This window comes from Labeo rohita, chromosome 25, assembly GCF_022985175.1.
Source record: "Labeo rohita strain BAU-BD-2019 chromosome 25, IGBB_LRoh.1.0, whole genome shotgun sequence".
Classification (NCBI taxonomy): domain Eukaryota; kingdom Metazoa; phylum Chordata; class Actinopteri; order Cypriniformes; family Cyprinidae; genus Labeo; species Labeo rohita.
Genome location: NC_066893.1, coordinates 27,511,011 through 27,524,907, shown reverse-complemented (window position 1 = coordinate 27,524,907; position 13,897 = coordinate 27,511,011). Strand labels below are relative to the sequence as shown.

Below are 13,897 nucleotides of genomic sequence, written 5' to 3'. Positions count from 1 at the left end.
ATTCTTTCATTACTGGAGATTGCTCAACATGTTTTTATTTCCAAACCAAATCAAACAAGATTAAAAACATTGATCTAAGACGCCCGTCAGACTCTGTGTGCTTCTGTTGCATTTTAATTGTGATGGATGTGAATGGGTGCCGTCAAAACAAGAGTCCAAACAGCTGATAAAAGCATCACAATAATTTACAAGTAAGCCCCACCACTCCAGTCCATCAGTTAACATCTTGTGAAGTCAAAAGCTGCATGTTTGCAAGAAACAAATCCGTCATTAAGATGGTTTAAATTTAAACCGTTGCTTTTGGCCAAAAAACGAGTCCATAATTCCATAATAATGCTTTCTCCAGTGAAAAAGTCCATCTCCTTTTGTCCTCAAACATCAAAGAGGATCCATGCTCTGAAGTCCAGTTCGGAATAATGAATCATGACCCGTCATGAACTTGAAGTGTGGACTTATTTGTTTCAGATCGGGACTTTGGAGCGGGTTCTTGAATCATTCAATCAATTGAATGATTCACAATCCGCGCTTAAAGTCCTGATCTGAAATGATGGTTCACGATTCATTATTCAGAACGGGACTTCGGAGTTTTGAAGTCCCAGTCTGAAACAAATGATTTGTGATACGACTTGAGATTCAGATCTAAATCAATTGATTCATTATAAGTTCAAGTCTAAACCAATTGATTGTGAAGTTCTGATCTAAATTGAATGATTTGTGAACCCACTTCGAAGTCCGATCAGATGATTCGCGATATGCAACTTGAGGTTCTGATCTAAATCAATTATTTTGCAATACGCAAAGGTCCAATCTGAATCAAATGATTTGCGATACACAAAATTCTGATCTGAATTAAATGACTCATGAAGTTCCGATCTAAATCGAATGATTTTTTTTAAACCCGCTCCGAAGTCCCGATGTGAAACAAATGATTTGTGATGCGCGACTTTAGGTTCCAATCTAAATCAAATGATTCATGATACGCTAAGTTCCGATCTGAATCAAGTGACTTGTGAAGTTCCGATCTAAATAAAATGATTTGCAAACCCACTCTGAAGTCCCAGTCTGAAACAAATGATTTGTGATATGACTTGAGATTCAGATCTAAATCTATTGATTCATGACAAGTTCCAGTCTGAATCAAATTACTTGTGAAGTTCCGATCTAAATCGAATATTTTGTGAAGCCGCTCCGAAGTCCCGATCTGAAACAAATATGTAAAGTTCTGATCTAAATCAAATGATTTGCGATACGCAAATTTCCGATATAAATCAGATGATTCGTGATATGCAACTTGAGATTCTGATCTAAATCAATTGATTTGCAATACGCAAAGTTCAGATCTGAATCAAATGACTCGTTAAGTTCCGTTCTAAATTAAATGATTCGCGATACGTGAAGTTCTGATATAAAACAGATTATTCGCGATATGCGACTTGAGGTTCTGATCTAAATCAATTATTTTGCAATAGGCAAAGTTCCGATCTGAATCAAATGATTTGCAAACCCGCTCCGAAGTCCCGGTCTGAAACATGATTCGTGATACGCAAAGTTCTGATATGAAACAAATGATTGCGATACACGGCTTGAGTTTCCGATCTAAATTAAATGATTCGTGATACGCAAAGTTCCGATCTGAATTAAATGACTCTTGAAGTTCCGATCTAAATCGAATGATTTGTGAACCCGCTCCGAATTCCCGATCTGAAACAAATACGTGAAGTTCTGATCTAAATCAAATGATTCGCGATACGTGAAGTTCTGATATAAATCAGATGATTCGCAATATGCGACTTGAGGTTCCGATCTAAATCAGTTGATTCGTGATATGCAAAGTTCCGATCTGAATCAAATGACTCGTGAAGTTCCGAACTAAATCAAATGATTCGCGATACGCAAAGTTCCGATCTGAAATGACTCGCAAAGTTCTGATCTAAATCAAATGATTCGCGATACGCAAAGTTCAGATATAAATCAAATGATTTGTGATACACCACTTGAGGTTCCGATCTGAATCAAATGACTCATGAAGTTCCGATCTAAATCAGCTGATTTGCGATGCATAAAATTCTGATCTGAATCGAATGATTTGTGAACCCGCTCCGAAGTCCCAATCTGAAACAAATACATGAAGTTCTGATCTAAATCAAATGATTTGCAATACGCGACTTGAGGTTCCGATCTAAATCAGTTATTTTGCAATATGCAAAGTTCGGATCGGAATTAAATAACTTGCGAAGTCCCGATCTGAAACAAATGATTTGCGATACGTGAATTGAGGTTCCGATCTAAATCAATTGATTTGTGATATGCAAAGTTCCAATCTGAATCAAATGACTCGTGAAGTTCCGATCTAAATCAAATGATTTGTGATATGCAAAGTTCCGATCTGAATCAAATGACTCGTGAAGTTCCGATCTAAATCAAATGATTTGTGATATGCAAAGTTCCGATCTGAATCAAATGACTCGTGAAGTTCCGATCTAAATCAATTGATTTGTGATATGCAAAGTTCCAATCTGAATCAAATGACTCGTGAAGTTCCGATCTAAATCAAATGATTTGTGATATGCAAAGTTCCAATCTGAATCAAATGACTCTTGAAGTTCCGATCTAAATCAATTGATTTGTGATATGCAAAGTTCCGATCTGAATCAAATGACTCGTGAAGTTCCGATCTAAATCAAATGATTCGCGATACACGAAGTTCCGATCTGAATCAAATGACTCGCAAAGTTCTGATCTAAATCAAATAATTCGCGATACGCAAAGTTCAGATATAAATCAAATGATTTGTGATACACCACTTGAGGTTCCGATCTGAATCAAATGACTCATGAAGTTCCGATCTAAATCAGCTGATTTGCGATGCACAAAATTCTGATCTTAATCAAATGACTTGTGAAGTTCCGATCTAAATCGAATGATTTGTGAACCCGCTCCGAAGTCCCAATCTGAAACAAATACATGAAGTTCTGATCTAAATCAAATGATTTGCGATACGCGACTTGAGGTTCAGATCTAAATCAATTATTTTGCAATATGCAAAGTTCTGATCTGAATTAAATAACTTGCGAAGTCCTGATCTGAAACAAATGATTTGCGATACGTGAATTGAGGTTCCGATCTAAATCAATTGATTTGTGATATGCAAAGTTCCAATCTGAATCAAATGACTCGTGAAGTTCCAAACTAAATCAAATGGTTCGCGATACACAAAGTTCCGATCTGAATCAAATGACTCGTGAAGTTCCGAACTAAATCAGCTGATTTGCGATGCACAAAATTCTGATCTGAATTAAATGACTTGTGAAGTTCCAATCTAAATCGAATGATTTGTGAACCCGCTCCGAAGTCCCAATCTGAAACAAATACATGAAGTTCTGATCTAAATCAAATGATTTGCGATACACGACTTGAGGTTCCGATCTAAATCAGTTATTTTGCAATATGCAAAGTTCGGATCGGAATTAAATAACTTGCGAAGTCCCGATCTGAAACAAATGATTTGCGATACGTGAATTGAGGTTCCGATCTAAATCAATTGATTTGTGATATGCAAAGTTCCAATCTGAATCAAATGACTCTTGAAGTTCCGATCTAAATCAATTGATTTGTGATATGCAAAGTTCCGATCTGAATCAAATGACTCGTGAAGTTCCGAACTAAATCAAATGGTTCGCGATACACAAAGTTCCGATCTGAATCAAATGACTCGCAAAGTTCTGATCTAGATCAAATGATGCGTTATACGTGATTTGAAGCCCCCATCTGAATCGTATGGCTCTTTTAATTTGATCTGGTTTTTGCTAGTGAATCGCTTGAAATAAAAAGAAGTCACGAGTCAATCAGAGCGGTTCCAGCTTAAATGACTCACTAGATTTGGTTAAGCTGTTCCTCTTTTTGCATCTTCAGTCATGTTTACACAACAGTACTACTACTGGCTTAGCTCAACAGTTTTAATGTATGTTTTTTTTTTTAATTGAAAGATATGAGCTAACTAAAAAATTAAACACTTATTAGATACATTTCAATAACTCAAGCACTTTTCAAGTTCAGGAATATTGCTATTTTCAATGGTTTTCCAGGGCTTAAATTTCAAAAAGTCAGATTTAAGTACTTTAAGCACCTTGTACAAACCCTGATTATAGATCGAGGACTTTTAATTTTGGGAATAAGCAGAAGGTTTAAAGTTAAAGTGTCTTGATGTATCTGTTTCTTAAAAACACAGCTTTTCACTATATAAGATGTTAACTGATGGACTGAAGTGGTGAGGAGTAATTGTGGATTATTGTGATGTTTTTTTCAGCTGTTTGGACTCTCGTTCTGACAGCACCCATTCACATCCATTGATGAGCAAGTGATGCAATGCTACGTTTCTCCAAATCTAATGAATAAACAAACTCATCCTGAACTTGCATGGCCTAAGGGTGAGTGCATTTTCAGCTAATTATCATTTTTGGATATTGCATAATGAAGGGAAATTCAAAACAAAGAATACAGTGTTTTAAATCAAGATGATTTTAATTTATTCAGTGATTCAATTAAAAACATGTGACGAACATTCAGCTGTCATCTTTACATGCAATAAAATGGTGACATAAATGACAATTAAAACGAGTGACTAGAATCACACGCCGTCTTAAACTGAAAGCTGTGAAGCCATGTCAAACTAAAATACTGTTGGAAAACATTTTTGATTGAGTGACTGTGTTCAGAACAGAACCATCAAACTACTTATTCCTGAAGTCTGTAGTATGTATAGTGTGCACAGCATGCATTTTTTATCAGTTTATCAAAATGTACACAATGCATAGAATAATGTATCCTCAATGCAATGCAATGCATTTAACTTGATCTTTTACTTTTACAGTGTAATGAATGAATTGTAAATTATATCAGCTGTAATGTTTTTATTTTTTTTTTTAGTTTCCTGACTAATGGTCAGACTGACACTTTAAATGTAAATAACCTTATATTGTTTACACACGGGATAATGCACACTATTTCAATTAGTATTTTTTTTTAATAGTATGCAGTATACAATGTGCTTACAAGTAGTATACTAGTATTGCATTCTGAACACAGCCACTGTTATTCAAGACCGTGATCGTGAAAAGTATTTAAGGGTAGTTGTGAAGTCAAGAAAATTTTAATTTATAGCTTTTTTTCTAATTCATGTGATCATATAAATGGAGAAAGTACATGGAATATTGTGCTTTTTTTTTTAGATATCACACTACAGAAATGTTGAAGTGCATAAAAAGGAAAAAAAGCCTTTTATAAATTATTTAGTATTATTTTTTGACAGCAAATTTGCAGTTGAATAAAATAATTATTGCAATGCGAGAAATAAGTGAAAAAATGTAAAATGTGCATGATTCTGCATACAAATGTATATTTTTATTTCAACTACCCTTAAACCCTTTTACCAGTTTCAAATGATGAAAAGCACAGACATACTCGTGGAAGAAACACTTCCGATTCCAGCTGCAATGTACTGTACATAAAATTGAGATTGTGACAAAAATTGACAAAATCTCAAATACATGAGCCTTGAACAGATGTTGCAACAAAATGCATTAAGGTGCATCATTTAATGGTTAAATATTCTATTTGATCATAGTTTTACATTATATTGCTGAACTTTAATATTTACAAATTTCAAGTTCAAAATTCTTTACAATGTGCAAGTGCATCAGCTTGAATTTATGCTGCAGCAAACAAAAAAAAAAAAAAAAAGTCGTACTTCTGTTCCACAATCTGAGGTTTGTTGATAAGCAAACATTTTATCAGCACCAAAACCTCTCAAAACGGTTCAAACCGAAGCCTCTTCATTAGTGTTTTTACCTCCGTTGACTAGTACTTTCCAGCTCTCTTTAAAGTCTCACACTAGGTGAAATTTCCAGCATCTTCACATCTTCTGTCTTAATTGGCAGTGCGGCCAAGGGGAAGTGAGCTGATTGGTTCTGCGTCGGACTGCAGGAGGGCGTGGCAGTGCTTGAGGGCAGCTGATTGGCTGACACACACCCGTGTCTGCAGAGTCCCTGAGTGATTGGCTGAGGAGGTTGCCGTGGCATTACCGATCCTCTGCTGTTTTCTCATTGGTCGCCTGCTCTTCCCTCTTTCTCTTCTGCCTGTGGAAGAATCCGAGCTGCGGATGAAAGAAAAACAGTGACTTGTTTTGATTCATGTAGCGGAAGTGTCCTGAGAGATCTGACCTTAAACAAACCCTAAAATAAGTGTTTGTTATGTAAATGTCTGTTTTGATATGTAAATTTAGCTCTACTTAATCTAGGGTAAAAAGAGAACGGCAAGCATATGGACAGAATTTAAGCCTGGCTCTGGATAAATGAGATTTCACTTAGTTATTCAAGCAAACATAATGCACATTCGTTAGCCTAAGAGCCAAATATTAGTGTTATTTAAATACTATTATAGCATTTATTTATATTTTATATTAGATTTTATTTTAAGATTTTCAGTTTTCATTTTAGTTTTAGTAAATTATGTGCTGTTGTAATTTTTATTATTATTATTATTATTATTATTATTCATAATTTCTATTTTTTTCTACTTCTATTTTTATTCTATTTTTCTATTTAAGTCATTTTAACTTAATTTTAGTTTACGTTTTAGTTATTCTATTATAACTCTAATTTTATTAATAACTTATTTTGTTTCTGTTATTTGCCAAGGCAACACTTGTCATTTTAGTTTACATTTTAGTAATTCTATTTTAATTCTGTATTTTGACATTTCATTTGTAAAAATATTTTTACTTTTAATTTGTTTTCATTTCAGTTTTAGTTTTAGTAATTTTAGTTTTTCAATTTAAACTAATTTATTTTAGTTATTTGCCAAGGCAACATTTGTAATTTTAGTTTACATTTTAGTAATTCTATTTTAATTCCATATTTTGACATTTCTATTTGCAAAAATATTTTTACTTTTCATTTGTTTTTATTTCAGATTTAGTTTTAGTAATTTTAGTATTTCAACTTAAACTTATATTATTTCAGTTATTTGCCAAGGCAACATTTGTAATTTTAGTGTATGTTTTAGCAATTCTATATTTTGACATTTCTATTTGCAAAAATATTTTGACTTTCATTTGTTTCCATTTCAGCTTTAGTCATTTTAGAATTCAACTTAAACTTATTCTATTTCAGTTATTTGCCAAGGCAACATTTGTATTTTTAGTTTACGTTTTAGTAATTCTATTTTAATTCTATATTTTGACATTTTATTTGTAAAAATATTTTCATTTTTCATTTGTTTTTATTTGTCTTTTTTTAACAATTTTAATATTTCCACTTAAACTTATTTTATTTCAGTTATTTGCCATTGCAACATTTGTAATTTTGGAGTATGTTTTAGTAATTCTATTTTAATTCTATATATTGACATTTGTATTTGTAAAATATTTACATTTTTCATTTGTTTTTATTTCAGCTTTAATTTTAGTACTTTAACTTAATCTTATTTTATTTCAGTTATTTGCCATTGCAACATTTGTCATTTTAGTTTATGTTTTAGTAGTTTTATTTTAATTCTATATTTTGACATTTGTATTCGTAAAATAGTTTAATTTTTCACCTGTTTTTTATTTCAGCTTTAATTTCAGTAATTTTAGTATTTCAGTTTAAACTTATTTTTATTTTAGTTATTTGCCCAGGCAGCATTTGTAATGTTAGTTTACGTTTTAGTAACTCTATTTTAATTCTATATTTTGACATTTTTATTTGTAAAAATATATTTACTTTCATTTGTTTCTATTTCAGCTTTAGTCATTTTAGAATTCAACTTAAACTTATTCTGTTTCAGTTATTTGCCAAGGCAACATTTGCTGTTTTAGTTCACCTTTTACTAATTCTATTTTAATTCTATATTTTGACATTTTTATTTGTAAAAATATTTTTACTTTTCATTTGTTTTTATTTCAGTTTTAGTCAATTTAAACTTTTATTTCAATAAGTTGCCAAGTCATTTATTTATTTATTTTTTTTAAGTTTAAGCTTTTCATATAATTTTTACATAAGTAATATCTATTTCAGCTTTATTTTAATGACAGAAAACAATGTTTAATAGTTCAGTATTAGTTAGTATTAGTAAAATGTGTTGTTTTTCAGATTTTAAACCTCTTTATTGTGCTGTATGCATCTTAATATGCAGATAAGCCATTCACAGGCAGATTTGCCTTGATTAAACCAGAAAAAAAGCTTGGCCAAAAAAGGCCAAAAAAATTGATCTTCTTTTTTGACACCCAAATTAAGTGTGTTTACAAATGCACTACAGTAATATAAGCCTATACTAATACATATGTTCATATTAGCTTGTTAACTGTGAATAAAAACCGTCTCAGACCTTCCAGAGCGCCAGTACGAGCAGAGCCAGAAGCTGCAGTCCTCCCAGTGTGCTCCCAACAATCACCCAGATGGGGATTCGGTAATCTTCCTCCTTCCTAATCTCCAGGATTATCTACAGAACCACAATCCAAAAATCAAATTCTTGGAAGAATCGGATATACAAGACCAGGCCTCACACAAACCTGCACAAATGAAGATGTTAGAAGATCTGTGTGTGTGATTAAGTTAAAGTTGACTAACTAACACTCTATTTTATCAGCAGTTGTCTAGTAAAAAGCCTGACAGCTGTTCATCCAGAAGGGGGCAGCACATCACTTGAGTTATTTTGGATCTCATAAGAATTAGTTCATGTTTTCACCTGCACATCTGAAAAGCTTTAAGAGTGTATTGGAAAAAAACACATAAACACTTAATTTTCTGTAAACAACTGGATTTTCTTTTCATTACAACTAGGTTGCACTGGCGTCTACTTGTGGCACAAACAAATGTAATAAAAGAGCTCAGACGCATCATTTCATTTCAAATCCATGAAGTGTCTCATGCACCATTTTTTACAGCGTTCTGGAGATACTCACATGTCTCATGGGTCGTTCCTCGTGGAGGAACATCGGACTTGAGGGGCTCAACTCAACTACGGCCGTCATTACCAGATCTAACCGTTTAAATTTCACCTGAAGAATGACATGAAGAGGTTTTTTAATCACATATCTACAAAAAAACAAAAAAAAACAATTTAAAAACCCCTTCGATATGTCTTGCACCAACTGTCTGTTTCAATAGGTATCAGCACAAGAGCTTGCTTTGGGAAAACTTACATGTATAATGATAGAAAAAGTAGATGTATTTAATAAGATTGACCTGCTTCATGCAATTTGTTAACAAGCAGATAACATGGAATTTAAAATAACAATTATAACAGATAAATAATGTGAACAAATGCCTGATGTGAGAAATTATTTAGATACTTATGGAAGTATCTAAATAATTTCTGAATAAAGAATAAAGGATAAAAAACAGTAAATGCAACTTTTTACCTCGCAATTCTGACTTTTCACATACACTACCAATTCTGACTTTTGTTCTCAGAATTGTGAGATATAATGTCCAATTCTGGGAAAAAAGACTGATAAATTTGCAATTCTGGGGGAAAAAGTCACTTTAATTTTTGCAATTCTGAATTTTTCTCACAATTGTGAGTTTATATCTCACAATTCTGAGAAAAAAAAAAACATTTTTTATTTTTTATTCAGTGGCAGAAATGGGCTTTCATAGATACTAGACTGATAAATGTAATTTTCTTGTTAATTTATTATTTAATATTTTTATTTATTTTTAAGTAAAAGTATAATTTTTATAATTTAAGTATAATTTGTGTGTGTGTGCGTGTGTATATATATATATATATATATATATGCACTACCAGTCAAATGGTTTTGAACAGTAAGTTTTTAAATGTTTTTTAAAGAAGTTTCTTCTGCTCACCAAACCTGCATTTATTTGATCAAAAGTACAGTTTTTACTATTTAAAAATAACTGTTTTCTATTTGAATATATTTTAAAATATAATTTATTTCTGTGATCAAAGCAAAATTTTCACCATCAGTACTCCAGTCTTCAGTGTCACATTATCAATATTTAAAATAATTGTTTTTTTTTTTTTTTTTCAGAATTCTTTGATGAATAGAAAGATCCAAAAATCAGCATTTATCTGAAATATAGAGCTTTTGTAACATTATACACTGAACAATTCAAAAGCAGTATAAATATTTATTTATGTTTTGGGAAAGAAATTACAGAAATGAATACTTTTATTTAGCGAGGATGCTTTAAATTGATTAAAAATGATGATAAAGACATTTATAATGTTACAAAATATTTATATTTCATATAAATGCTGTTCTTCTGAACTTTGCATTCATCAAAGAAACCTGAAAAAAATTAAATGTTTTTTGAGCAGCAAATCAGAATATTAGAATGATTTCTGAAGGATCATGTGACTGGAGTAATGATGCTAAAAATTCAGCTTTGAAATCACAGAAATAATTACATTTTAAAATATATTCAAATGGAAAACAGTTATTTTAAATAGTAAAAACATTTCAGAATTTTACTGTTTTTTCTGTACTTCAGATCAAATAAATGCAGGCTTGGTGAGCAGAAGAGATCTTACTCTCCAAAAAACCTTTGACTGGTAGTGTTATCTAATACAACATATTATATTAAATCATTTTTAAATATACTCACGGATAATAAAGTACGCAGATTGAGCCATCCTGTCGCGGTGATGCTAACGTCTCCTTGGGGAAGCAGGTTGATTCTACACTGTGCAAATAACGTGTCGCTGGTGGACGCGTTCTGTGAACACAAATGACACAGTTCATGCTTTCTGATCACTTGGAAGATGAACGTGCCAGAGAGGAAACTCTAAGTGAATCTTGTGTGAATCTTCAGCCAACAAAAAGTGATCAAGCAGGCTGGGTGGTTTGTTTTCATCAAGCTTGTCCCTTTTGCAATCTCATGCTTTGTTTTCCAGCAGATGGATGCAATTAGTGTTTTTTAAGAAGTGTAAAAAGAGCAAAATTTACCACGTGCGAGTTGAGGGAGAGATCCTCCTGTGAGGACGAACCGGCCGTAATGACACGTGGAACGCTGCAATGTGAGCCAGCCATCTGAGACGAACAAACACGCCACAGATGAGGATTTACACAACAACAGTACTTACTAAAACAATACTACTGATTGAACTCGAGCTGCGCCAACTCAAATAAACAGGACGAACAGATCGCTTGCATTATGAAGCAGGCAAAACAACCTCTGGAAGCAGTTAAAAGATTTGTTTACAACATTAACTAGATAAAAAAATTCATCAAGACAAACTTTTAAGTTGGCTTGAGAAAGCCGGACCAGAAAGTTTTAAAAAGTTTGAAAAGTTTTAAAAAGTTTTAAGTTTAATGGTGTTCAATCTGAAATAGTTTGAAGTTTAAAGTAGTTTTAATAGGTTAGAGTTTGAATGTTTTGAAGGCGATACAGTCTGTCATGTTGTTAGCATGTTGCTAGCATGTTATTAGCATGATTAGCATGTCATTAGGATGTTACTAGCATGATTAGCCAGTTACTAGTATGTTGCTAGCATGATTTTAACATGATTAGCATGTCATTAGCATGCTACTAGCATGATTGGCATGTTATTAGCATGATTAGAAAGTTATTAGCGTGTTGCTAACATGATTGTAACATGATTAGCATGCTGCTAGCATGTTTTATCATGATTAGCATATTGTTAACATGATTAACAAGTTACTAACAAATTTCTAACATGTTTCTAGCAAGGTTAGCAAGTTACTAGCATGTTACTAGCAATGATTAACCAGTTACTAGTACGTTGCTAGCATGATTTTAACGTGATTAGCATGTTATTAGCATGATTAGCAAGTTATTAGCGTGTTGCTGGAATGATTTTAACATGATCAGCATGTCGTTAACAGGTTACTAGCATGATTAGCCAGTTACTAGCATGTTGCTAACATGATTGTAACATGATTAGCATGTTGCTAACATGATTGTAACATGATTAGCATGCTGTTAGCATGTTTCTAGCATGATTAACATATTGTTAACATGATTAACAGGTTACTAACAAGTTGCTAACATGTTTCTAGCATGGTTAGCAAGTTACTAGCTTGTTACTAGCAATGATTAGCCAGTTACTAGTACGTTGCTAACATGATTTTAACATGATTAGCATGTCATTAGCATGATTAGCAAGTTATTAGTGTGTTGCTGGCATGATTTTAACATGATAAGCATGTCATTAGCATGTTACTAGCATGATTAGCCAGTTACTTGCATGTTGCTAGCATGATTGTAACATGATTAGCATGTTGCTAACATGTTTTTATCATGATTAGCATGCTGTTAGTATGTTTCTAACATTATTAGCATATTGTTAGCATGATTAACAAGTTACTAGCGTCTTGCTAGCATGATTTTAACATGATTAGCATGTCGTTAGCATGTTACTAGCAAGATTAGCCAGTTACTAGCATGTTGCTAGCATGATTAACAAGCTACTAGCATGACTTGTCTTGGCTAGTGATAGACAGATGAGTTGAATGAGTTAAATGGATTGTAAATACAGTACATAGAAGGGAAGTTTGATTGAGTCTCAAAGGATTCTGGGAGTTTTGACAGTTGGAATTTGAAAAGTGTTGCTCGTTTGAACATTCCGTCAATGTAAGTCTATGGGATTTTTCCCAATTTTAATTGTTATTTTTAGGAAAACCGTAAGTCAGATCAGTCAGAAAAGATACAGCAACTAACTTCAGATCAGTCTGAAGATCTGGGCTGAGTTTGGAGTTTGTAGAGTTAAAGCTCTAGGACGAGTTAGAGTTAACAGTTTTAGAAAGAAGAAGAATATTAAGTCTAAATAGCATTTAGACAATAGCAAGTTGCCAACTTAATGATACAATGTTCAGTTTCAGATGACCTGTTTCTTTAAAAACAAACCAAGTTTTTGTAGTTTGAGGCTGAAATATGTAAATACGTCTAAAAACACACCTGATCGATATGCAAGTCTGAGAGGCGCAGGAGAGCGTTTGCGTTTCTGGTCACAGTGAAGACGTTTAAACTGAAGAGAAGCTCAGATATGGGGAACATGCCGAGATTCTGGATCTGCCAAACCAAAAGTTTTAGGAGAAACGTCTTAGATGTCCAAAGGAAATATTTGTTTTGTTCAATGCTCTGATTCGTTCTGGAGAATATTATTTGAAAACTGGTTTTGGATGTGAGGAACCCACCTGATAAGAGAGATTGAAAGGCGGTCCGGTCCCAACAGCGACGCTCTGGCCAAGCTCAGGTTTGATCTCGAAACGGGACGGGCTGGAATCCCTGAAAGAAAGACTCACGGTATGAGTTTAGTATGATTCAATACTAAACAATCATTTATTAGCTTGAAGATATTTCTGGTGAATCTCACATCTGTCAAGAACATGTCTGTGTTATATTTCACCCCATAAATCATAAGTAAAAAATTATCCTTTTTTTTTATTTTACATGAAACTTGTGAAGGATAACTCTTTTTGTCCTGTTTTTGAAGCATTATGATTTTTTATGAAAACTTTTAATAGATTGAAACTTTAAGTAAGTGCTAATTTAGTATATTGCAAATTTACATTTATATATTAAGATTATATATATATATATATTATATATAATTAAGTATTATTATTTTCACATTACAATGAATAATATAATATAATATAACAATATAATATAATAAAATATAATGTATTATAATATAATATAATATAATATAATATAAATCAGAAGAAAAAAATAATATATTTATTTACTTGAAACTCATGGAGGATTACTCATTTTGTCCTGTTTTGAAACCATTAAGATTTTTATGAAAACTTTTAATAGATTGAAACTTTAAGTAAGTGCTAATTTAGTAACTTTGGCATATTATTAATTAATTAATATTTTGATTTTTCCCCTCATTTTCCATTTTCATTTTAATATAAATTAAA

General features: G+C 32.3%; 1 protein-coding gene across 1 annotated transcript in view; it reads right to left on the bottom strand.

Moving 5' to 3' along the window:
• Positions 1 to 4,519: 4,519 nt before the first annotated feature.
• itga11b (integrin, alpha 11b) overlaps positions 4,520 to 13,897 on the bottom strand; it is a 63,900-nt gene continuing 54,522 nt past the window's right edge. Inside the window, exons 24-30 of the mRNA XM_051100384.1 lie at positions 13,163 to 13,253; positions 12,924 to 13,037; positions 10,952 to 11,035; positions 10,611 to 10,721; positions 8,942 to 9,037; positions 8,365 to 8,478; positions 4,520 to 6,151 (exon numbers count right to left, since the gene is read on the bottom strand). Of these exons, the coding sequence (XP_050956341.1) occupies positions 6,077 to 6,151; positions 8,365 to 8,478; positions 8,942 to 9,037; positions 10,611 to 10,721; positions 10,952 to 11,035; positions 12,924 to 13,037; positions 13,163 to 13,253 (685 nt within the window). The 3' untranslated portion in view covers positions 4,520 to 6,076. The remainder of the gene's footprint in view (positions 6,152 to 8,364; positions 8,479 to 8,941; positions 9,038 to 10,610; positions 10,722 to 10,951; positions 11,036 to 12,923; positions 13,038 to 13,162; positions 13,254 to 13,897) is intronic.